Source organism: Schistocerca gregaria, chromosome 3 (assembly GCF_023897955.1).
Source record: "Schistocerca gregaria isolate iqSchGreg1 chromosome 3, iqSchGreg1.2, whole genome shotgun sequence".
NCBI lineage: Eukaryota > Metazoa > Arthropoda > Insecta > Orthoptera > Acrididae > Schistocerca > Schistocerca gregaria.
This window is the reverse complement of record NC_064922.1, coordinates 723,336,697-723,359,590: the sequence shown is the minus strand read 5'-3', so window position 1 is coordinate 723,359,590 and position 22,894 is coordinate 723,336,697. Positions and strand designations below refer to the sequence as shown.

General features: G+C 38.3%; 1 protein-coding gene across 9 annotated transcripts in view; it reads left to right on the top strand.

Annotated features, from left to right (window-relative positions):
* The window catches only part of LOC126356123 (protein LSM14 homolog A), a 99,437-nt gene that overhangs the window by 35,778 nt on the left and 40,765 nt on the right, over positions 1–22,894 (top strand). For 6 of the 9 annotated variants that reach the window (XM_050006822.1, XM_050006824.1, XM_050006831.1 and 3 more), the window contains exons 4-5: positions 13,837–13,978; positions 19,073–19,111. In XM_050006822.1, the coding sequence (XP_049862779.1) occupies positions 13,837–13,978; positions 19,073–19,111 (181 nt within the window). Of the gene's footprint in view, positions 1–13,824; positions 13,979–19,072; positions 19,112–22,894 lie in introns of all 9 variants that reach the window. The other 3 variants (XM_050006830.1, XM_050006827.1, XM_050006825.1) reach the window with 1 other exon arrangement.

The following is a 22,894-nucleotide window of genomic DNA, read 5'->3' as shown; positions in this document are numbered from 1 at the left end:
CACTTCTGTTGACTTTGAAACTCCAAGCATGATGCTTAACTATGTCTATTGCTTCAATAGTGTTTGAAATTGTGAGAACCGTGAAAGTTTCCAGTTACGTCGTCTCAACTTCTTGTTTCTCTATTGTCTGTTCCTGCAATACTTCAAAAAGTGTCATGTACTGACAGATGGCAACACCTTTGTCCCAATGTTTTCATCAAAGCTAATAGTTAGTATTCTTATTTATTCATGTGAAGTTACTTCATTCTCTCGCATGTCATCTGAGTGTATCTGAGAAAAACCAGCCTTCCTGAAGTAGTCAGATGGTGCTTTCTTGTGTGGAATACCAGGCACTTCGTACAAAATGCGTAGTGCTAAGATAACTTTTCTCATTGTGGAATAAATTAGCCTCTTCTATACAAGAATCTTCCTGTACTTTTGCTTTAGGCATTTAAAATGCTTTGGTCTAGTGGCTGAAGGTAGCCTGTAAAATTAGCAGGATAAACACAAATGTATTATGTAGATAAAACGTATCTGATGGATGGACTGCACAAAGGTCAATAAACATTTTCCCTTTTTCCAAAGTGCAACTTTCCATTCCACACATGCTATAATTGTTGTAATAAAGTTGTTGTTACCCATGCATTTGCATTAGAAGTTTTGACCTGGAGATTTTGGCATATTTCTGAAGCATTGTGGACTCTTCGCCTTTCTAATTATTAGTGGCACAAATTTTCCTGTTTTTCATTGCAATCTAATAAAGCAGTTGGCATTTCCATATGAAATTTTCTGCAATGGCATCTTTATCGTATGAACTTCAGAGTGAAAAAAGCTGTTTCATCTGTATTGAAAATATTATTGGGACAGTACTTACCTGTGATCAGTGGAAGAGTATTTTTCAGTAACTGAAAAGTGTGAATTTTGGCACTTCGTCTCACCTTAAACAAATTGACACCAGATTGTCTTTTCTTGAACCTTTTGATGCTACTATTGCAAGGGAGTCCGTGAGACTGTGCCAAAGATACTTACTCAGCACGAATCTACACACTGTCTATGGGAATGTTTGAAATATGAGCTTGTTTTAGCCACTTCAGTTGTGAATTTTCCAGTTTTTGAAACTGTTGCACACTTGATTTTGCTTGCCATTTCCTCCTTCCTCACTATTGTATTTAATGTTCGAGGAATGCAAAGTTTTTGTGGAATATTGACACAATGTGTGAATTTTTCACTTTTTGAACAATTTAACTTTCTTCATTTGTTAACTCTCTCTGCCTTTTTATACATGATGAACCAATGCTGTTTAGCATTTGACTCAATCTAAGATTTTTATCCACAATTCTGTGTTAAACATGAACAAAGGTGACTGAATTATGCACTACTTAGATTGTTTGGCCACTTCAGAAGCCTGAAGTCATCAGTACTGCCAACCTATGTGAACATACTTTTGTATGTCATGTTTACCTTAGCGTTTCACTCTTATCTTGTGCACGATGTTCTAGTAGTAATCTCGGTCTTGCACACTACCCTGTCTTCTTCTTTCAAGCTGTCAAGTTTACAAGTCTCATCCGATGCAGTCCCCAACAATCACTTTCGTTCTCATCCCATACGGTAAGTCTCCCCTGACCAGCAGTTCTGGATGACTTTCCCTGAAATCTACCTCTTTTTCCCAGATGTCTCCAGTCCTTTCTCTTCACCCTTCTTTCTTCCCTTCAACCTTTCTGCCTTAAGGAGCCACTGGCTCTCAAAACTTCCCAACCACAACAGTCTTTTGTTTTTTCTGCTGCCACTTGTCGAGTAGATTTTTATCTATACAGATAAGTTTTTATAAACTGTATTCATGTTATAGCAAATTGTTTTTATTACTTGCAAAGTTGTTGGCACTGAATAGCACTGTCTGCCTGTACATTTCTTCTCCGTGGAGCCGTGAATGTTCTACTCCCATCACTCTCGACAACTCTTTGTGGTGAAAGTCACAATGACCAAATATTGCAAATAAAATGGAGTGCACTAAGCTGGAGTCGGAAAACAAACAAATCACTTTAACATGTGTTTAGCATAATTGGGACTTCGACTACCAAAATGAATGTACTGTGAGTGAAAATGGGATTAGTTGCACTAATAGGGTTCCACTGTACATGTAGAGTCCTTTCTACAACGAAGTCCTTAATCCAGTTGCATATCTGTTGAGAAAATTAAGCTTGTACTTGATTAGTAGGAACAACATTAAATGCCTACAGAAAGTCAAAGAACACACCATTAACCTGTGTGCTGTTGTGTATGGTGCTCTGGATCACAGGAATGGACAGAGGGATGGGACTTCTCAGACTCCGTTTCTTCATTCTTAAAAAAAAAAAAAAATAATCCACAAAGCAGAAGTAAGACTTTCTGTAATTCTATACAAATGTATAATTCTTTGTATCTGTTCATATGCATGCATATGCATGTACTAAAGTGCTAATTATATTGTGTTCAATTAATCCATGACTATTAGGAGATCCAGACAATTTTGTGCCAGCAAATCCTCTTGTAACACTAGTTCAGATTCAGCCAAAATGATACTTATTTCCCTATGCATTTTACAATCTGTTCTAAATAACTTAGGTGTTGCTGTATGCTTTATGTTTTTGGATAGTAAAAATAAAAGGTGAGCCTGGGAACTCCCATCCCTCTGTCCATGAGATCCAGAGCTAGGTGCACAACAGTCCTGTGTTCCTTTACTTTGTGGAGGTATTTGATTTTGTTGCAACCAATAAAAGGCATGCTTGCTTACTATATGTACTCCTCAAATTGGATTGCACACACATTTATTCCAGATACTGAATGAAAAAAGTTCTTTGTTTGCAGAGTATTTTTGTTTATGGTTCATTGAAGATCCTGCTCTTGTCCTCTTTTGCTCTTGCTAGTAGTCATTGACCTGGAAATGATTTTAATGTTAAAATATGTCAATGTTTTCAGCAAATAAGTTTTGATAACTGCACAGCATTTGTTGGAAAGAAACTGCTACACAAAGAATTCACTCCACTAGGTTAGTACTCACCAAACCTTCTGTGCTTGATAAGAAATACCAAACAGTTAGACAAAGGCTAACTTTGTCACATCACTGCGACTCTTGACAAAAATGGCACACTGTTGGAAATAATCGCTAGTTTTTGGTGGGTTAGGAAAATTTGTCCTGTGTGGGAAACACCATCTCCCCATGTATTGTGTATGAAACAATGAATACTCTGTGGTCTGCACAGAATGTTTTGTGGGCTGCAATTTTCTGACTTAATAGGTGTACTTTTCATTCTGGAGAAAGCATGCGAAGCACCTTGGAGACAGATAGGCTGACAACTTGTTATTGAGCCTTCCTGCAATGTTTGTCTTCCTATGGCATATGCTGTCATTTCTTAAACACATGACAGTTCAGTCATGTGTTAGAACAGTGTCCCTTAGAGGACTGACAGTTTTGTGTGATTTTGCTCTTTCACCAACCCTGCAAGCCTTCGTCCATAAATTTGCTAAACAACCTAGTGCCATAGCCACGTGAGTGAATTTTTATTCATCTTCTCTTCATAAATACAGTATTGGGGAAGAAAATTTAGCTTTGTGGCAGTGCTGTTTTTTATTGACAAAGCCTTATTATGGAAACTTTTACTTCCTTGCTCTTTTTGCAGACTTAATTCTCAATGGCCATGGAACACCCTGAACAGACTAATCAGAAATGCTTGTGACTGTAAATTTTTCTTGCCTTAGTAAATGTTACGTACACATGGCTATTGATGCATCCTGTTTACTGTGGTAACAATTTTGATTAATAACTGCTCAGCTCACTTTGTATTAGATATGTCTGATAAAGACCTAACTGTAAATGTTATTGTGATAAACTTGAATGTACTGGTGCGACAAGTGCAGGCAACAGTTCCATGAACAAAATTGCTAATGGTACTACAGTATGGTTCAGCCAATAGAAGAGAAACTGTGAAGCAGTCCTTGATTATGCTCCTTTTGCAATGTTACAGTAACGAAGGTGCCTATCTTCCACATACCTGCTCTTACAACAGAAATGAAACATTCTGCCACAACTAGTGAAAGCACAAATTTGGAATTTCCTGACGAGTGCTCTGTGACTTGCAGTCTTAACACAGCCTATAAGTACTTAATGTTGTGGAGATTTCCAAGCAAGGAGGGTGCCACAGTTACATGTAAAATAGTATTAGGGTCATTCAAAAATAAATGAGCTGGACACTGTGAAATGAAAGCCACAGAATGGACCTTCATGCCATTGCCTGTGGAAGATATGGTCCCTGTAAGTGCACAGGCTGCAAACTTGCCAGTATGACATCAATGCACTTCACAGATCAAGCACATGGATGTATTTGACCATCCACTGCACCCTGTTACGCTGAAAACATAATTGGAGGCTTCAGAGGAGAGCAAAGGGGCTTAATTAATTTCCTGGCAATGGAGGGAGTGCATGGAATGGAAAGTGACAAAAGAATGGTACAAATGCACAGACAATGCTTGTCCATTGAAGGGATAGAGGTAAATAGCACTAGCAATATAAGGACGTTTGGATGTTGTTGGCTGATGAACCATCTTCTGGAATGCCTCACAGCATTATTGGTACAATTGTCAAGCAGATGGGTGCCCTCACAATTAGATGGGCAAGTTCTGGTGGAAACCATTGCCCTGGACATGAATGTCAAAATAACAATGTACACTTCCACTATTATCTGGTGAATTTATATTCCACACCCCTTTTGTTGTAAGGAAATGCACTACACCCCTTTGATTCCCTGTTGAAGCATCCATTTCTTTTTCCAGTGTTGCTGACTGCTGTGGAAGAGACCCAAATGTTGGTTTTGCTGTTGTCACATGGGGTTTAAGCCCATGCTCCTCTCCCCCCTGTGGGTCTGGGGGCTAGAATGGCCCCGAGGTATCCCTGCCTGTTATAAGAGGTGATTAAAAGGAGTCACACACTGTTTGGCCCTAAAAGTTCAGGTCTGATTTTATGGTTTGACCTGCCACTTTCCAAATTCTACAGAAGTGCGGGCCATATGGGGAAGGATGCCTTACATGGTGCACAAGTCATCCATAGTGCCCTTATTCGACCTACTCAACCTCTTGTCATTGCTTTGCATCTCCACCTGCACTTCAACTATTTGGGTGAGGACACTTCCAGGTTGTCATCGTCTTCCATTGTCCCCTGCCCTTTCTCAACCCCATGACAGTGTTGGATTTATGTGCGCCTGGTGGTAGCCTTCTGGCAACACAGGTATCGTACTGCTTAGGCCTGAGCTGTAAACTCCCACATTTGCTGGAGTAGATGCCATTCTTCCTGGGGCATCAGGACTCCTAGCAATGGTCCTCATGCCAGGTGGCCTTTTCTGTGGCTTGGTGGCACCTGTTGGCAGAGCTCTGATTGGAGTGGGTGGCATCAGGGTGGATGACCTGCAGTGAAGTGGACTAAGTCATATCTTGCTGGTGATCATAAGGTGCCAGCAGTCCCATAAGGCAAGATTGAGTACAATGCTGACCGATATGACCCTAAATCATCTCTCCCCCTCGCTATACCATGGGAGGAATGTAGGGCTGCAGAAAGAAGAGCCATATTCGCTTCAGTATTTAGTGTGTAGCAGAATGGATGGGGACTCCTTTGTACCTACAAAGCCTCAATCTTTTGTTGAACATCTTGACGATAAGTTCAAGGAAGCGACATTGCTGTCTAAGATGAGAAGCGATGCAGTCTTGATTCAGACAGCATACCCAGCCCAGTCCCGGGCGTTACTTGCTTGCGACCAGTCATAAGACACCTGTTTAAGTTCGCCGTTGATAGATTTACTCAGTTTTTATTACAGAGGGCAGCTAACCTCTGACTGAACACACTGAGCTACCGTGCCAGCGGCTGGGTGATACTCCTGTTTCCATTACTCCCTGTAAAAGCCTCAGCATGGTCCAGGAGATTATTTTCCATTGCGACCTCCTGTTGCAGCCTGCTGATGAGCTCTGTTCCAATCTACCAGGTGTACCGGTATGAAATGAGCGTTTTTGTGAAAATGAAACACTAATTTTGAATTGAAAAGTAAAAACATTTTATTCAAAGTACTGACAATTGCTTTCAATACAATTTGACCACCTTTCTGGCAATTTGTGGACACCACGCCAATAGAAATATTCGTCTCTTGAAGCAAACCAATCAGACACCCAATTTTCGATTTCCTCATAGGAATCGAAGTGTTCCTCAGCCAATGCGTGTCCCATTGATAAGAAAAATGGTAGTCGGAAGAGGCAGTGTCTGAACATGGCGGGTTGGGTAGCACCCCGCAGCCAAGTGTTTGTTTGTATCCTGAACCAGTTTTGCTTTGATTGTATCCTGAACCAGTCTTGCTTTGTGTGCAGGTGCTTTGTCGTGTAGAAAAATTACTTTGCCATGTCTTCTGGCCCATTCTGTTTTTCGATCAATGCATAGTTCAAATTGATCATTTGTTATCTGCAGCAATTAGTATTTAGTTTCACCGCGTTTCTAGAAGCTCATGATACACCATACCTTTCTGATCCCACCACACACAGACCATTCTTCTTGCTGAATCGACCTGGTTTTCCAGTCGATGTTGATGGTTGTCCGGGATTAACCCATGATTTTTCCCATTTAGAATTCTTAAAATAAATCAATTTTTCATAATCAGTAACAGTTCGATGCAAAATAGTTTTTCTTTCATGTCTTTGAAGCCACATTTGAGAAATGGTTTTCAGTTTTCCATCTGTCTTTCATTCAATTCATATGGCACCCATTTTCCACACTTTTGGATCTTTCCCATAGCTTTCAAATGGTGAGAAATTGTGCAACATTTAGCATTGCTGCCATTTGCTTCTGACTGTCTCATCTTCATCCAATGTTGCTTGCAATTCGGTGTCTTCGAACTATTTTGGTGGTCTTCCACGTTCTTCATTTCTTATATCAAAATCATTGTTTCTGAACTGTTTCAACAGTCTCTTGCATGTTGCTTCTGATAGTGTGATCACCATATGCCTCGACAAGCATTCGATGTGACTCTGCAGCACTTCTTTTCAAATGAAAACAAAAAATTAATGCTTCCCGCAAATCACTTTCTGGTACAAAATTTGACATGTTTAAGATGGTGAAAACATACGATGCTGTTTGTTCCATGATTTGATGTATACTAAACATCTTTGACAGAGGCCATACCAACCAAACAAAAAAATTAAGGCTCGTTCCCAACAAATGTTCCCTATCGACACATTTGTATGTTAATGCTCATTTCATACTGGTACACCTGGTAGAACATCGGGGTGTTCATTTCATCTGGTGTGTTTACAGGGGATCCAAAAACAGAGCTGCTACTGGTGCCTTCATCTTTGCGTTTGAGGCTGATTCATTGCCTGAGAAGGTAAATGTGATGGCTTAACACTGTGATGTTAAACCTTATGTCCCTCCCCCTATTCGGTGCTTTAAGTGCTAGAAATTCAGACACGTTTTCCCGCTGCCCTTCCAGCACCACATGTTGAGACTCTGGATGTCCACTGCATCCAGATACATCCTGTGCACCACCTCCCACTTGTATCAATTGCGGAGAGCAGCACTCCCCCTGCTTGCCCGACTGCCCAGTACTCCAAAAGGAGTGGAAAATCGTGGTGTGAAAGATCCTGGACTGGTTGGCTTGCCAAGTGGCTAAATGTAAATTTGAATGATTACACCCTGTTTGATTTACATCCTCATACACTGCAGCTACATTACTATTGCCATAGCAAGTACCAGTTGTACCACACACTGTACCTTGAACAGTGGGCCCTCCAGGCCTCCAGAATATCTACCCATTGGTGGTAAGGGGAAAATCTCCTTTAGTTGCTTCCAAAGTACCAGCTTTGGGAGCAAGCTCCTGCCCCCCCCCCCCCCCCCCCTCCCAAATGCAAGGGGACATGGGTCCCCTCACTCCAACCAGAGAAGCCAACAGCCTCCTCTGGCGCAGAAGGATCCCTTGGGACCCTCTCTCCCAGTGTCCCCCCTAACGCCACAGCAGACATTTGCCATTGGCTGAAGGAGCCAAAAGCTGCTGGAAGAAGAGCTTCAGTCTTCTCAGTGTCTGAAGATACTTCAGAGAGGTCTTCCCAGCAAGTACCTAAAGAGAAGTGAGAGGGCAAGCAAACAAAGAAGTCTGTTAAGGACCCTCTGGTGGCTCAAACACCACCACTCCCTACTAGTCCTGCACCTGTGTATGAGGTGGAGATCTGTCTCCCCTGAAGACTTGGCTCTCACTGATGCCTCATCCACAATAGGAATGGATAAAAATACTAAATTGGTGGCAGCAGGTGACCCTGAGCCATAACCTGCCTCCTTGAATGAATGCTTCATGCCTTCCCAGCCTCATGATATCCTCCAGTGGAATTGCTGTGGTTTTTTCCACCACCAGGCTGAGCTAAAGCAACTATGAAGCTTCACACCTGCTTCCTGCATTGCCCTCCAGGAAACCTGGTTCCCGGCAATGCGGACCCCTGTCCTCCGCAGCTGTAGTGGACATCACAAGAACTGTAGGGACTAAAATTGTGTTTCATATTATTTACAAACTTCACAACTGTAAGGAACTATTGTAACTAGCATATAAGTGGAAAGTTTGTAAATTAATATTAACAAATATTATGTAAAATATTAATTAGTATTTCTTAACATGAAGTAGCTACTTTATTTTTTCATAGTAAGTATAGAAAGTTGAAACTTAGTTAAAAAGCATTTCACACCTGTGAGATGTGTAGTTTCTGTAAATGATTTTTCAGAAAGACCCATTTTTCTCAAAACATCCTCTGCTTTGACCCTTATGGTTCTCAGTGCCAGATGTCGTTACTAACTGTGCAACACAATGGAGTTTTCAGGATGTTCAAATTTAAGTAACATATCAGTGAAGTCTAACATGGGTGGCAGTGGGGAGGGGGGGGGGGGAGAAAGTTATCTTTATGTGGTTTAATAAATAACTTTTTTTAAAAAGTAAAGACTTTCAATGCCTAGATTGCAGTTTTCCTTTCACAATTCAGATTTGGTAGCTAGTTTGTTACTATCTGTAACACATGTAGGAAACATAGCCCAAGAAAATCATTCTACAATCAAGTAGTATACAAAGACAGTGTAAAACACCTGAGCAGAAATAATGGGGAGCCAATTTCAGATGTAAAAGTGAAAATTTGACAAAGCCACTTAAGTGTAATATAAAATGTGGTAATGATTATCTGGTAACATAGTGTTCAAAATATGAAAAGACAGTGAATAAGCATTGGAAAGGATTGTTAGCTGTAGTCACACAAAAACATGCCTTCATAATTACCACAATAACAGTACATAGTTAAAAATCTCACTGTGAGCAAGCCAGGTTGTAGACCTGTCAAAAGAATCGCATACCAAAAATCGTGAAAAGCTTAGTGTTTGTTCAAATGGATTTTAAAATATAAGGATAATATTGGCATAAAGATAGACAAATCGATGTTACCTTGTGAACCAGCACCTTGTCATATGTAGGAAGCAGGTGCTATGTAATTGCATTAATTCAGGAATAAGCTGAAGAAGCTTATGCTTAAGGCCAACTAATTTCAAAACTGTAAAAATCAGGGAAGTTAAAAACTGAAAGACAGGGAAGCTGCCTTATACAGATAACTGGAAATGTCATCTTTAAAAGGTGGATCATATGAGTCAATTGATGAAAACAACTAAACAGAGTAGCACTAAAAATATGAACCGCATACAGAAATTTCAGTTGCAGGAGTAAAAGTTTGATCGCAAGCCCATTACTTGCAATAGTATAACAGGGATTATGAGAGCAGTGTATGCAATGGTTCCAAAAACTGTCAGCTGTTCTGTTGCTGCAAATATAGAAGCCATAGAGTTTGTAGTAATTTTGTAGTAAAGCTATTTTATCAAGTCATAAAATGAGAAGAAAATACCATACCCTGGCTTACATAAGAATGATTCTGCATAGCATGTGACATTGCTATCTTCATAAAGTATGTACACACTGAAGGATAATAAGAGAATTCTGTGTGCCACCAGTCTGAAAGGTACTTCAAAACACTGAACTATGCAAGGGCAGCTACTGGCCAACTGAAGTAGCCAAATCTTGACACATGGCACAGGAGCACTTGCATTTACAAAGATTGACATAACACTGACTGTAGATAAAATAATAACTTTGTGTGTGTAATTCAACAATGAAATTCAAAATATTGGTTGAGATGAGGTGACAGCTGATGGTGATGAATACCACCTGATGTGAAGCAGGAAGCAGCACTGAGGGCAGGCACAGCTAGATGGCAGATGAGAGCAGCAGTGTTGTGACTGCTTAGATGTCTAGTCACAGATCAGCGACGACTTCTTACTCTGTGACATTTCATTGTAGATACCAAAGAAATAATTCTTGCCGAACACTTTCGGTCGTTTGAAACTTTACCTGGGGCTTTCTTCATGCTGGAATAAACCTCCAATTCTTAGTATTCTTCCTGGCACATCAAGTAATATTTCTATCCTTAAGTAACGTCTTGTACCATATCTCATTAGTAATATGCGAACCAAAGGATGTTTTTAGAGTAGTTGTGCCCTCTGCCTGTCTGGCCAATATAGTTACTGTCACAATCATTGCAGTTCGTATTGTGTATACCCAATTTATGGAACTTGCTAGGCTTTGGCTCTATCTGGTGTGTTTTGAGTTAGTCTACATACAAATCCCAACAGCCATTTTGCAGAAACACTGCTCAGTTTCTTGTGACATGATCATTGTACATCATAGCTGTAAATTTAACCTTCTCAATAACATCACTTTCGACATGCAGGAAGGTATTATTCTGGCCTATTTTTTTTTCTTTATCTTTCTGGAACAGTTTGTGACATCAGATGTTTTATAGCCATTGGAACAGTGGAAATTTCAGTTTCAGAAGCTACTACAGACGATGAATCGTGGAATGGAAATAAGACAGTTTATACTGCTGTGGGTGTGATAAGGCATTAATGACATCAGCAATATTACTTTAGGTGTATGTTAGATATTAAAATCACTTTTAGCCATCTTTACTATGTTCCTTTGCAGTATATGTAAGACACAGTCAGTCGTAAGTGAAAGTGCTCCCATGCCATCTATTGCCTGTATTCGCTATTTCAGTTCGCCAGTAGGTGCCCTTGCATAATGACAGGTCTTTTCAGACTGGTAGTGTGAAGTGTTCTCATATTATCCTTGCAGTTCCTACATACTGTATAAAGATTGAATTGTATGCCACACAGGGTCATTCTTGAATAAGCCAGGGTTTGGTATTCACCTCTCACTTTGACTATCACTTAACTTTATAATAAAATTACTACAAACTTTGTGGCCTGTATGTTTACAGCTGCAGAACTGAGTTTGGGACTATTGCGTGTAATGGTCTCTTGATAATACATGTATACTAGTGGAAGTAATGAGCTTTTGATCAAACTTCTACTCAAGCAACTGGACAATTTCCTATGACCTCCAACCTGGAAACTTACCGTGTGTTCCTTTTTTGCACTATGCTGTACTTAGATGTTTCTATCAACTGACACTCTTATGCTCTTTTATGTATGGCACATTGCCAATAATCTATATAAGGCAGCTTTCTTGTCTTAGTTTTTAACTTCATTCCATGTTACTTACATGTTTTTGAAATTAATTGGCCTTCAGCATAAGCGGCTTCAATTTATTCATGAATTAATTGCAATTACATAACATTTGCTTCCCACAGGTGGATGTTGCCAGTTCAGAAGGTAACACGGATCCCTACCTTGTAATCTTTATGCTGTTCTTATCTTTATATTTTTTAAATCCATTTGGATGAATGCTTAAGTTTTTGAGATTTCTGGTCTGCAGTTCTTTTGAAAGGTCTACAATCGGGCTTGCTCATGGTGATGTTTTCAACCATGTACTGTTATTTCTGTGGTAATTATGAATGCATGTTGTTGCATGACTACAGCTAATTGTTTCCATATTTTTGAACAGTATTTTACTTGATAAGCATCAACTTTGTTTATACTACACTGTAAAGTGACTTTAAAATTTTTACTTTTACATGTACAATTGGATCCCCATTATTTTTGCTCAGTTGTTGTACATTGTCTTTGTATACTACTCAATTGTAGAATAATTTTCTTAGGCTATGTCTCCTACATGTAATAGATATGAAGTTGGTTGCAGATAGCAATCAAAACTAGTTCTTGAATTTTAATTCTGGTCTTGGCACTGAGTTCTTACTTTCTATAAGTTTTTAAGAAAGACTGCAGCAAGCTGAAGTTACAAAATTGTGTAAGCAAGGCTGAAGTCCTGAGGACTACCATTCTTTGTGTAAATCAAAAATTGGTAATTTTTTCTCTGCTTGAAAAGTAATACCAACAAAAGTAACTTTCATGTAACGGCATCAATGAATAAGAAGTCTGAAATATCCATTAACAGTCTTTGTATACTTCCAATCATAACTTAAAGGAAAAAATACCTTTCCGTGTTGTGTTCAGCATCCATGAATTTTTTCACACTTTAGTAACAATTTTTCACAAATTCTTTGCAGAATTGAATTATTTTGTTTATTGTTTCTGTATATTCTAAGTAATTTTTAATGGAAAAGGCAGCACAGTTTATTCTAGAAAATTGTCTGTTTAAAGTGTGTAGTTAATATGTTGAAATCTGTATGTCATTCAGTAGCTCATATTAAAAGATAACGTTAAGATTAAAAAATGTTACCTTCAGCCCCTTATGTAGTGATTCATAACCAATCAAGTTCATACCACTGTTCATGTTGTCTTCTCCAGTAATTACAGTTGTAGATTTGTCAGTGGCTTCATTATAGAGTTAAAAAGGTAATGGAAGTATTTAATGTTCACTAGAATCCTTCTAAAATGTGTTTGTAGTGGATACAAATGTAGGTGTTTGTAGTGGATACAAATGTAATAATCGGAGAGGCTGCTTTGTAAGCGGAAAAACTTTAACCTCAAGACTTCACAAAAATTCTTAACTTTACTGCACTGTTTAATTTTTGAAATTTGCCCACATAATAGCAAGCTTGGTTACGTGATATTCCAGAGATACGATATTTGAAGCAAAGAATGTGATTCTTAAGAAGTGCTCTGTGTTCAGTTGTCATTGGACACATGAAAATCCTAGCAAAAATTATATCTGCCCATAACATTAATTAAAATCAATGAGGCCAAGCTGCAAGCAGTGTGAATTTGCTCTTCCTCTGTTCACATCTTGTGTAGTACAGGTTATTTACATCCAATAGGACAAAAAATTAAGTTTGCCCTTAAAGACAGTGTAGATGAGTGAACAGATAATAATTCAGTCTCCAAAGGAGGTGTGTGTGTGTGTGTGTGTGTGTGTGTGTGTGTGTGTGTGTGTGTGTGTGTGTGTTTTTTAACCTGCTTCCTTGGTTGCAGACATTTGTCCAGAATATTACCACCATGCCTGGGAAAGGACACTGTAACATAGTGTACATCCACTACTTTACATTAGCTTTACAATCAGTGACAGCTTTGTTGTGGAAGACTGAACAATTTTGTGGGCTGTGTTGGTGTTCCTACCAGTACTGTAAAACTCACATTTATTCATGCCAAATATTATTTCATCAGGTACTCGGTGGATTCAATACAGGAACTCTGAGGATTAAACATTGTTAACCGCCTCTTACGTATTTGCTGAACTGACCATTTTGAAAATGTCACATTAGATATAACAAATGAAATTCCAATTTTTATTTTTTAAATTTTACTACTTAGTCATGTTAGTAAAATTAAATCATCTCGAGGAATATCACTGTATCTTGCTTCTTGGTTCATTGAGATAGAATAGTGCAAAACGTTCCAGATTTCAGTTTCTTTCCTAGATCTTCTGACGGGAGGTTCCAGACCAACAACACCACTATTGCTTACACGCAAGTCACCAACAATGGATCAGGGAGTGCAAGTCAACCAACTTGGATTGACACCAATCAAAAAGGACACAAAGGAACAGCAGAACAGAGATGGGTTAGTATAGAAACTACATAGTAAACATGTAATAAATGTGATGCACTGTAGTTATTACACAGATAATTCTTCCTCCTCAAGAAATTTAGGGTTGTGCTGAAATCTTTGGTCAGACTGTAGTACAGCCATAATTTCATAGGCTTTTACAGAACAATCTACTGAATGAGGTAAAAGTTCAGTAAACCATGGAATTATATTTAAAGTAGCTTCTATTAATTTTCACAAAGCCACACTGAATTATATGAAGACGTTTAATAATTGGCATTGTGGTTGGTATTGTGATCTTAAGAGTGAGTATATGTTCCATGCAGCTCCCTGCCAAAGCTGCTTCTGTGCATCCCCCTTCATCTCCGAATAACTAATGCAACGTACACCTTTTTTTAACCTGCTTATTCTATTCATGCCTTTGTCTTTCCCCTTGATGACTAAGGATGTGGCCAGTGAAGAATACGTTTTTCCAGTAAAGTTATGCTGTAAATTTCTTTATCCTATGAGATTCATATCTCCACTTCTCTCAATCTACCCATCTCATCTTTAGCATTCTTCTGTAGCACATTTTCAAAGCTTGTATTTCCTTGTCTGAAATTTCACTTAGATGATAAAACATCAAGAAAGGAATTCCTAATTTTTTATGTGTGTACTGGGTGTTAAGAAATTCCTGTTTCATAAGGGCTTTTCTTGATAAAGCCATTCATTTTATATTCTGCTGCAGCTGTCATTGATTTTGCTGTAGCTGTCATTGATTTTGCTGTCCATTTACCTAGACTCATCTATTTCTAGTTTCCCTGGCTATATTCCCCATAATTGGGTGCTTCAGTTAGATCACATTCTACTGCCTTTATTTTACTGTTTCTCTCTTCTTGGGGTCTTTCCAAGAGATACTGTATACCATTCTATTTGTCATCACTCATGTGTCTGCCTGAATTCCAGCATCAGTGGCAAATTTCTAAGTTTGTTTCCCTGAACTTTAATTCCCTTTCCAAATTTGTTTAGTTTCCTTCACTGCTTGCTCAGTTTACAGTTACAGTAACATTGAAGATAAGTTACAAACCTGTCACTCCCTTGTCAACCATTGCATCCCATATACTAAACTCTTAAAACAGCAGTCTGCCGTTTATAAAAGTTTTAACTAACCTTTCACTCCCTGTATTTTAAGGTAGGGATATGGTACATTGGTGATTATTGTAACACATGTTTATGTGGCATCTCTTCCATACTTAAATTTCTCCTGTAGTCCTGCTGCCACCTACAGCCAGCAAATCTGCAGTGAGAAGAAATCCCTTGACCAGTATGCTGAATATACTGCTGTTGATACGGCATAAGATCACTTAGTTGTAATGGCCTTGGTGTGGCAACTTTGTGTGCATACCCAATCATGTAATAAAATTTTGTAAACATCTGTGTCAATGCCTCATTGTCACAGCTCTGTAGACAGCTATTTTTGCCTGCAACTGCATGTGCTGTGAACCAGCTGCAAAAGAACACACACTATCAACTTACTTACTTAACTACTGACAATGTCCAGAAATGAGAAAAATCCTAGCCATAATCCACCCCACCTTCCCCAAAGTGATCCATTGCCCACCCTAAATATGAAACATCTTGATTCATCCCTATCAGTCAGTCAATCTGACACATGGCTTGTATTCATGTGGAAGACTTGCACTGTTGACCTGCTGAGGACATTTCCTGTCCCATCCCTGACTACCAGGGCCACATGTGAAAGCATTTGTTTACTGTAATAGATCTTAATTACCTTAGCAAATTTCTTTATGTGGATATTATCACCAACCAAGTCCACTGTAATAGCCACAACATATTCCTCTGCAGTATACCTCTTCCTGCTGTGTTCCCCTCAGTTCTCATCCAGTTTTTGCTTAGCACAACTGCTGAGGCCTGCAAGAAGTGAGTTTAACTGTGCAGCATCTGTATGTTACTTCTTTGCTGCCTTTCCACCCCCAGGTATGCGTTTTATAGCCACGTTCAGTAGACTACCTTGATTTAAATGAGTTAGTCATGTCCTTAAATATTGACCATTCTGCTAGAGACGTCCTGTATTTCAAAGAATGATAGAATGGTGGTTGCTATTCAGCAACTAAAGCAGCTGCATTAATGTTCTTAAATTGTAACTTTCTCTGTTAAAAGCAATACTACTACTGCCAAAGACAGGTAAGAGTATGATGGATTATGATGAAGTATATTAGCATGGTTTGTTGAGAGAACAACACATGTAGAGAGTTTGATCTCAGCTTGGTTATGGATGCAGTTTTTCAGTGATTTCTACATACATTGGAATCTGTGCACTGTGCACTTCTACGACATTGGTATTTTTAGTGTTTTACAAATATTCATAAGCAAACTCTTGTACTGAAGCTCATATGCTGTCTGTTAAAGATAATTTACAATCAGAGAGGAAAGCTGATGTCATTGGTGTGGATTAAGTAACTATTCAGAACATAGGAGCCATTTTGCACTGTGATTGGGTCTAGGTAATTTACTTAACAAAAGTAGGAGCTACTGTATGTTTAACTGCTGATTTTAATTGGTAACTCCAAATGTGTTTGTGATCTACTCTGGTTTTAAGCAAGGATGATCCCTTGGCTTGCATGTATAATATCTTAAAGATAACTACGTTCAGAAAACTTTTGTGTAGTGTTACATCAGATCTTAGACAGAAGTGAAATATGATCATGTCAAACAACTGATCATCTCGCTCCCGATGCCTACTCAGTTATTGGTGCACATATCAAGCATTATACTTTTTACTCCAGTTGTTAAGGCAAGACGTATCATTTCACCAAGTCCGGGCGTGTGTGAAATTTATGAAAGTTTTTGTAATTCCTTTTTACCTAAAATGTTGTCACAAATGTATTAAAAGTACATCTAAAGATAAGTTTTCTGATGACCCCCCCCAGAAATTTGCCATAAATACAAAAGAAAAAACAATATTCACACACACACACACACACACACACACAGTGATTTAAAGTAACTATGCCATAGTCATCAGTGAAATTTTCTTTCAACAGTTCATAAATGTCAGTCACTGGTGATCTCAACAATACATCTTAGTGTGACATTCTCCTTTACTAAACGTCTTACATTAATGTTATTACACGTTCATTAGTGTAGTAAGATAATAAGTGAATTAGGTAAAATAGACATAATCTGCAGAGCTGCTCAGCAGTTGATTAAAGGATATACCCAAACACAATAATTATTGCATCAGTTCATGGTTACTGGTGGATTCACCTACGCAGAAAATAAACACAGCAGCTGGTAACACAATGTGAGTAAAATATATTGATCTGTCTTTAACATTGTACTACTGTCTAGTAGTGAGAGTGAAGTGATAGTCGCCTTACGACAATATTTTTGTAGGTAACCATTCAGCCATGTTCAGATTTCACACTGCCAATGGAATGTAGCATTGCGTGAATCCTTGAGGGATCAGGGAGACACACACAATGGCTCTGCTCGAATATTTTATCCCTGGCAGAGTAACCTGTAGAACACATTAATTTTGGATAAGGCAAAAAATCTAACATTTTTGCAAGTGGGAGCTGTGCTGGTCACAGGGCAGAGGATACTGCACAAGAAATAATAGCAAAGTGGCCAGTCAGGTAGTTACAGGAGACTGGGCAGATAACTAATGCAGATCTTGAGTAATCCGCGAAAGCAAATATGTTCATGGTGGACATGAGGCCTTGTGTGGAAGCAGTTCATGTGGAAGTGGTTTCTGTGATAATGGAGACAAGTGTACACAAACCTGTGAATAAAAAACATTAAGTTGGGTCTGTATACTAGACCAGTACTCTAACCAAATCTCAACATTTGCAGGGGCTCCTTCCAACTGAGCTCTCAAGGAACACATCATGGTCAGTCAGATGGCTTAAATATGTGACCATCTAGTTCACTAGTGAAGTGTTCGTTGATGTGACAATGTAAAGAGTCTGTTGTAAAAATAGGGAGCATGCCGATTAGAGTGAAAGGTTTGCCTATCACAGTGTATTGTGCCCTGGGTGGCCTTTCAGTTTTTGGTCACCATCTTTACCCCACGTGGCACTTCACCTTCCCATTATAATGGATTTTATGACTCGATTCTATTTTTCCCATCACGAGAGAACATGCTAAAGGTTGTTTTGGCTTTAATCTTTTTTACTTCAAGAGAAATTTTAATTTCACACCCTCCAGGGCAGAAGGGCTGATAGTGATTTGGAGACACACACACACACACACACACACACACACACACACACACACACACACCTGGGCAGCTTTGACTGGAATTCTGTGTCATATTTATGATGAGTAGCAATTAATCCTTCACTTAGATTATTCATTAATTTTGTTTTCAAAGCATTTTACTTATTGTCATACTGCTGTTAATAGTATTTACAGTGACAGCAATGTATTCCACTATTACAATTATGAAAGGATTTTTGACTAGTGTCTGAAATCATGAACTTAAAAAATCTTCTGTATGTGGTATGAATGGCTTCTATTGCATATGCATTTAGCAATAAAAAATAGTCCAGAAATAGTTGTGACTTGCTTTTGTGACATAATTTCATGAACTTATCACAAAAAGTACTAGACTTAATCCTGATTTTTTTTGATGACATAGGAAATGGCATTAAAAATAAGAAAAATCTCTCAAAACTATCAATGCCTTGGTATTCCACAGGTCTTTAAATAAATTTGTGGGTAATGTTGCTAGTTAGCGGCAGTGAATTGAATTAGTTCAGTTCAGGTGTGTGTGTGTGTGTGTGTGTGTGTGTGTGTGTGTGTGTGTGTGTGTGTGTGTTTTCATAAAACATTCTCAGTAACATGGCATTGCCTTTCTTGTGCAATTTTGCTTGTTTAAGATTATTAGCCTATAGGTTAATAAATTTTTAATAACTTTTTAATAACATTTAGGTTTCTTAGGCAGTCAGTTTATTCATTCTTGTTAAACATTCAGTACATTTGTCTCAAAGGCTGGCAAATTGGTGCTACAGTACCAGTATGTAATCACAATAAATGTTCATGTATTTCTTGTAGTGTTGTTGCGTTTAAAGCAGTACATTCAATTACTTTTTTCTTTTTCTTCAGGACTATTCAGAACTCCAGACTTCAGATTGGAATTGAAAGGTAAGGCTTTAAATTGTTCAATGTGCATGAGTTTAAATGCCAACTAAGTATCAATGTATTGAGGTCTGCTGCATGTAAAATTATTCCAGAAGAGGACAGTAGTCTGTATTTAAAAAAATTGCCATATGCTAAAAGCACATTAATCTTTCCCTTTGACAAGACCAGTTTGAATAGTGTGTAGCAGAAGGAACTTCATAGTTTTTGAAGTTAAAACTGAAAGTACTGAGCTCATAAACTGATTGTTTAATCAATCTTGGGTTTCACAGTGTGCAAGCATACACAAGGCTCCAACTGTATTGTGTGCCCCTAAAGGTGATGTGCATGATTGAATACAAACGACAGGTTCTCACAATCTGATCAATTAAGTCAGAAACTTTCATTGGTGGACATGTAAAATCAGTCTAAATAAGGCTCGCCAGCCTTGCTTCACTCTATCTAGTGGCCTATGGGTGCTCACCTAAAGGCACTGCTCACCGGGAAAACTGGAAAGTGCCTTAGACACTCAAGCTCTCAAACTACTGGCTTCAGTAACTTTTGGGCACTGCCTCTGCTACAGAGAGCTCACACTAAGACTCACCCATGAGTACTGTTGGCCAACCCTTCCATTTTTTGCGACCACTCAAAATGCGCCACAAAATTAAACATTCTGGCCTTCAACCAGAGAGCAGAATGCAAGAATTTCCGTGAAGTTTCCTGTTCTTCACTTGCAGCACTTCCATAAGGTTTCTCATTGCTTGAACTTCTGTAAGTTTCTCTACGACAGGTGTTACAGAAACAGGCTGTTAAGAGGAAAACTACTCCACCTTCAAGTTCTGTTGACTCTGAAAATCACACACTTAGAGCCCAGCCCATCACAATAAGGGCAAACTAAATGGTGTTTCCCTGCATCTAGAAACTGGATATGGTTACCATGATGGGGACAGGGCTGATATGTAAGTGCAGTTAGGAAAAAGGATATTCATTATAAAATACTGTGTTTACCAGAGTAAAAAACTGAGACAACCCCTCTTAGGAGGCGCCTTGAGAATTTTTTAAACATACACTTACTAATAAAATTTACAAACTTCTATTGATGTATTTGCCTAAAGTAAATGTTACAAATATTCTGAACCTGTGCTGTTTATTGGTTTTCTACATTTTGATAATATAAAAAGAAATAAAATAAACAAGAAATAGTTCACATTAATTTTTATATTCATTGCCTCTTTTGTTTAGCCTGTTATCTGTAGCTCCACTACTTTTAAACATCATCATCCGAACAGGGCACTTCGAAACTTGTACCTTCATTGTTAGAGATTTGGCTGTTTATTCTAAAACATTGTAATTTTATCTCTTTACGTAATGGGTTTCACTTCCGTACTGACACTGTTAAAGTATCCTTAGCTACAAAAACATATTGTCTGCCTACTGCTCTCTCATTGGCTGTGTAGAAACAGCAACTGAGACATCCCCTATCATTTGCATTATACCTCATGGTGTCTAAAACATTTTTTTTACGAAACACATAAGTACACCACTGGCTCCAGTCCACATTTACCACCTGGTGCAGAAATTTGTGCTATGTCAAGTATTACGTCAACTTTAAAGTCGACTTGAGTCGGAGTACAAATGGATTCAGGCAAACTGGCTTTTTATGAAAAGCTATCATATTAAAACTGCAAAGTATGCCATATAATTCCCATGATTAGCAGCAAGACAAAATTTGCTGCTTATCCACCATTCCCCTTCCCACACTTAGTTATCAGCTAAACTCTCTGTAGTGCTCTGCTTGAGCAACAGTGAAACATGAATGGCTCTATCTTGTAGTGTGCAGACCATGAGTAACAGCAGTAATCGTACATAAAAGATTGCAATAACTTCTCAGGCCAATTCTCAAACTTTCACTCATTCCGTATTCTACTGCTCTCTCTCGGTCCTATCTCTAAAACAGGTCTTCCACTATAATTTAATCTTGGTATATCAATTGCTGTCAGTTTAATGTGATTTGTCAGACATTTAATTCTGGATTAATTTTCTGTTATTTTGTCTGAGTGTCGCCATCTTGTTCCAAAGTTAAAAGCTGGCAACTTTTCCCCGATATTCCAACACGTGAACAACAATTGAATTTTCATTTGCAATGCACATTGTAACACAGTAGTTCCTCATAAACAAATAAAATACAAAGTTGGTTTCAGAAGCATGTAATGGATTTTGAAGGACAAGATCTTCGCCTTCGAATTTTACCTTCACTTAAAAAGAAGCATAAATGTTGGTGTGCGGTTACATAGGTGTTCAAGGATTTACATTGCAAAGCTATTTAAATAAAACAAAAGTTGATAGGATTTAATGTTATTTCCTCCTCTGTTTTACAAAATTGTCAGTTTTTAAGCAGAGCACTAGATCGTTGGATATGCAAGAAACTAGCCACTACATCTGTTCCACAAGCTCCAGGAGTTAAATGTCAGGTGATTGATTGAACTGTGTCGATAATGTATAGAGTGCTTCTGCATATCATGAAATTTCGAGCCTATTCAAATGGAGGTATTGTATGCTAAGCTCTACACATCAGAATTCTTCAAAATAAATTTTTACTAAACCTCAGTAGCCAGAGTGTCACATGTACGTGTAAGACACCTCCTATGTTAATCTATTAAACAGTGTACAAACATTTACTTCAGCAGCAATAGTTCAATCTGAGAAAGATTATCCAGTATACAGATTTGGGGAAAAACCTTGCCCTGTAATCTTGTAAATATGGTAATACAAGCAGTTCTGTGTATGCCATGGCATAGTTGGGAGGAAAGACAGAATTTATTGCATAAAAAAATTCAGTTGTCAGTGATGAGTGCATTTCATGTTAGCCTTATTCTTAGGTAGAACTGTTCCTGACCACAAAAATTTGCTGTTGGGTATTAAATTATGGAGACGGGTTCATTGAAGCAGGATTCTTCTGGCCATTCAGACGACATGAACAAAACATTTAGTTTGTCAGAACTAAAGTTAAGAAACTTGCAGTGTTTGCCACACTCAAATGGGTTTATGGCTGTCAAACATAGTTGAGGATGCCATTCAGTCTGTGAATGAATCCCTACAAAACATTTATCCTGCAGATACTGAGAAAGCCCATGATTCAGAAAATATTCTTCACTAAATGGATGTTACATCATTTTCACTTCCGGCACATTAAAGACGCTAAACTTCAGATACTGGCCTGAATAAACTTTGAAAACGCCTCTGAAAAGCAACATGTGACTGTGAGGCAGTGCACTGTTTAAAAATTAGAATGTTGAATCCATAAGAGGATTGTGTTAAGTGAACAGTGATTGTCATACAGAAATATAGGGAAGTGATATGGAGACTAAATTCGGACACTTTAAGTAATTGACATGGTAACTCCATGAAGCCAAGAACATGATTTCGAAAAGCAAAGACGTGTGAATGACATGGGCTGACACTTGAATAAAAGTTGACACAGCCTTCCCAGTATACTAAAGATTACGAATAACTACAGAGAGGATATGTTAGTATATCAGTATTAAAGATGGTCATTTGAGCAGTGTTAAGTTTGAAACATAATGCAAAATGGTTGTCTATTTCTCACAAAGCTAAAGATAATGATCTTAGTTTAATTTGTCAGTTTCTCATTTGGGGCTTCTTTCTGGTGCACACTGTATTTGTTTCTTAAGCTGTAGCTCAGTTTGCTGTAGAGGTGTATCAGCATTCAAATGACAGAGGATGCTGCAGTGATACCACTAAAATTACTTAAAGGTAAAATAATTTCATTTAACTTCAAGCAATGGTTTT